The 1,508-nt window shown below is 48.7% G+C and overlaps 1 protein-coding gene across 1 annotated transcript; it reads left to right on the top strand.

Annotated features, from left to right (window-relative positions):
- Positions 1-266: 266 nt before the first annotated feature.
- LOC120860558 (olfactory receptor 1P1-like) lies at positions 267-1,226 on the top strand. Its single transcript, XM_040236369.1, has one exon. The coding sequence runs from the start codon at positions 273-275 to the stop codon at positions 1,224-1,226; it is 954 nt and encodes a 317-aa protein (XP_040092303.1). The 5' UTR covers positions 267-272.
- The last annotated feature ends 282 nt before the right edge of the window (positions 1,227-1,508 follow it).

The raw sequence follows: 1,508 nt of genomic DNA on the forward strand, positions 1-1,508 counted from the left end.
GGGACAGAAAAGAATATAGAGAAATAAACCAAGAAATCTAGTTTAATCTCCTTAAACTGTTTCCTACACTTCCTAGAATATTCTATCTACTAGATTTCAGTAAAAATGTTTAGTGTACATAGTATATGATCAATACAAGTAAATTAAGTTCATTCTTGTTTTTCTTCTCTAGAACTAAGAGACTGGCACCCTTAGGGATCGTGTAGAGTGAAATATGCTTAGAGAAGGTTAGTGGGTCTCATCCAAAGTTCCTTTCTCTGACGTCTGGGCTCATGGCAGGAGGGAACCAGAGCAGCGTCTTTGAGTTCCTCCTCTGGGGACTCTCTGAGCAGCCAGAGCAGCAGCACAGGCTCTTCCTGCTATTCTTGTGGATGTACTTGGTCACGGTGGCTGGGAACCTACTCATCATCCTGGCCATTGGCACTGACACGCGTCTTCACACACCCATGTACTTCTTCCTCGCCAACTTGTCTTGTGCAGACATCCTTTTCACCTCCACCACTGTCCCCAAGGCCCTGGTGAACATCCAGACCCGGAACAGGTCCATTTCTTATGTAGAATGCCTGACTCAGCTCTACTTTTTCTTGACATTTGGGGACATGGACATATTCCTCCTGGCTACAATGGCCTATGACCGCTATGTGGCCATCTGCCACCCTCTCCACTACGCCATGGTCATGAGCCGCCGGTGTTGCTTCATCCTGGTTACTGCCTGCTGGACCCTTACGAGTCTTGTTGCCATGACGCACACGTTCCTCATATTCCGACTTTCCTTCTGCTCTAAGAAGATCATTCCCGACTTCTTCTGTGATCTGGGACCTCTGATTAAGGTGTCTTGCTCTGACACTCAGGTCAATGAGCTTGTGCTCCTCTTCTTGGGGGGAGCAGTCATTTTAATCCCCTTCGGGCTCATTCTGGTCTCCTATATCTGCATTGTTTCAGCCATCCTCAGGGTCCCCTCTGCCCAAGGAAGGTACAAGGCCTTCTCTACCTGTGGATCCCACCTTGCTCTTGTTGCCTTGTCCTTTGGGACTGTGATCAGGGCTTATCTGTTTCCCTCATCTTCTTCCTCCAATTCAATAGCAGAGGATACGGCAGCTGCCGTCATGTACACAGTGGTGACTCCTCTGCTAAGCCCATTCGTTTACAGCCTGCGGAACAAGGACATGCAAGGGGCCCTGGGGAGACTTCTCAGGGGCAAAGTGTCCTTCTCCTGTGGTCAGTGACTTGACAGAGAAACTGAAGGTGTCCTTTGTCCCCTCAGTGAGGAACATCACAGAAATTTCTACCTCAAGTGTCTCATTTCTGAATCCCACATACATATCTTATTCCCACTCACTTCGCTTGCCTCAGGATTTCCCTGTTGGCTTAGACGGTAAAGCATCTGTCTACAATGAGGGAGACCTGGGTTCAATCCCTGGGTCGGGAAGATCCCCTGGAGAAGGAAATGCAATCCACTCCAGTACCATTGCCTGGAAAATCCCATGAACAGAGGAGCCTGGTAGGCT

This window comes from Oryx dammah, unplaced genomic scaffold (genome assembly GCF_014754425.2).
Source record: "Oryx dammah isolate SB20612 unplaced genomic scaffold, SCBI_Odam_1.1 HiC_scaffold_11088, whole genome shotgun sequence".
Lineage (NCBI taxonomy): Eukaryota > Metazoa > Chordata > Mammalia > Artiodactyla > Bovidae > Oryx > Oryx dammah.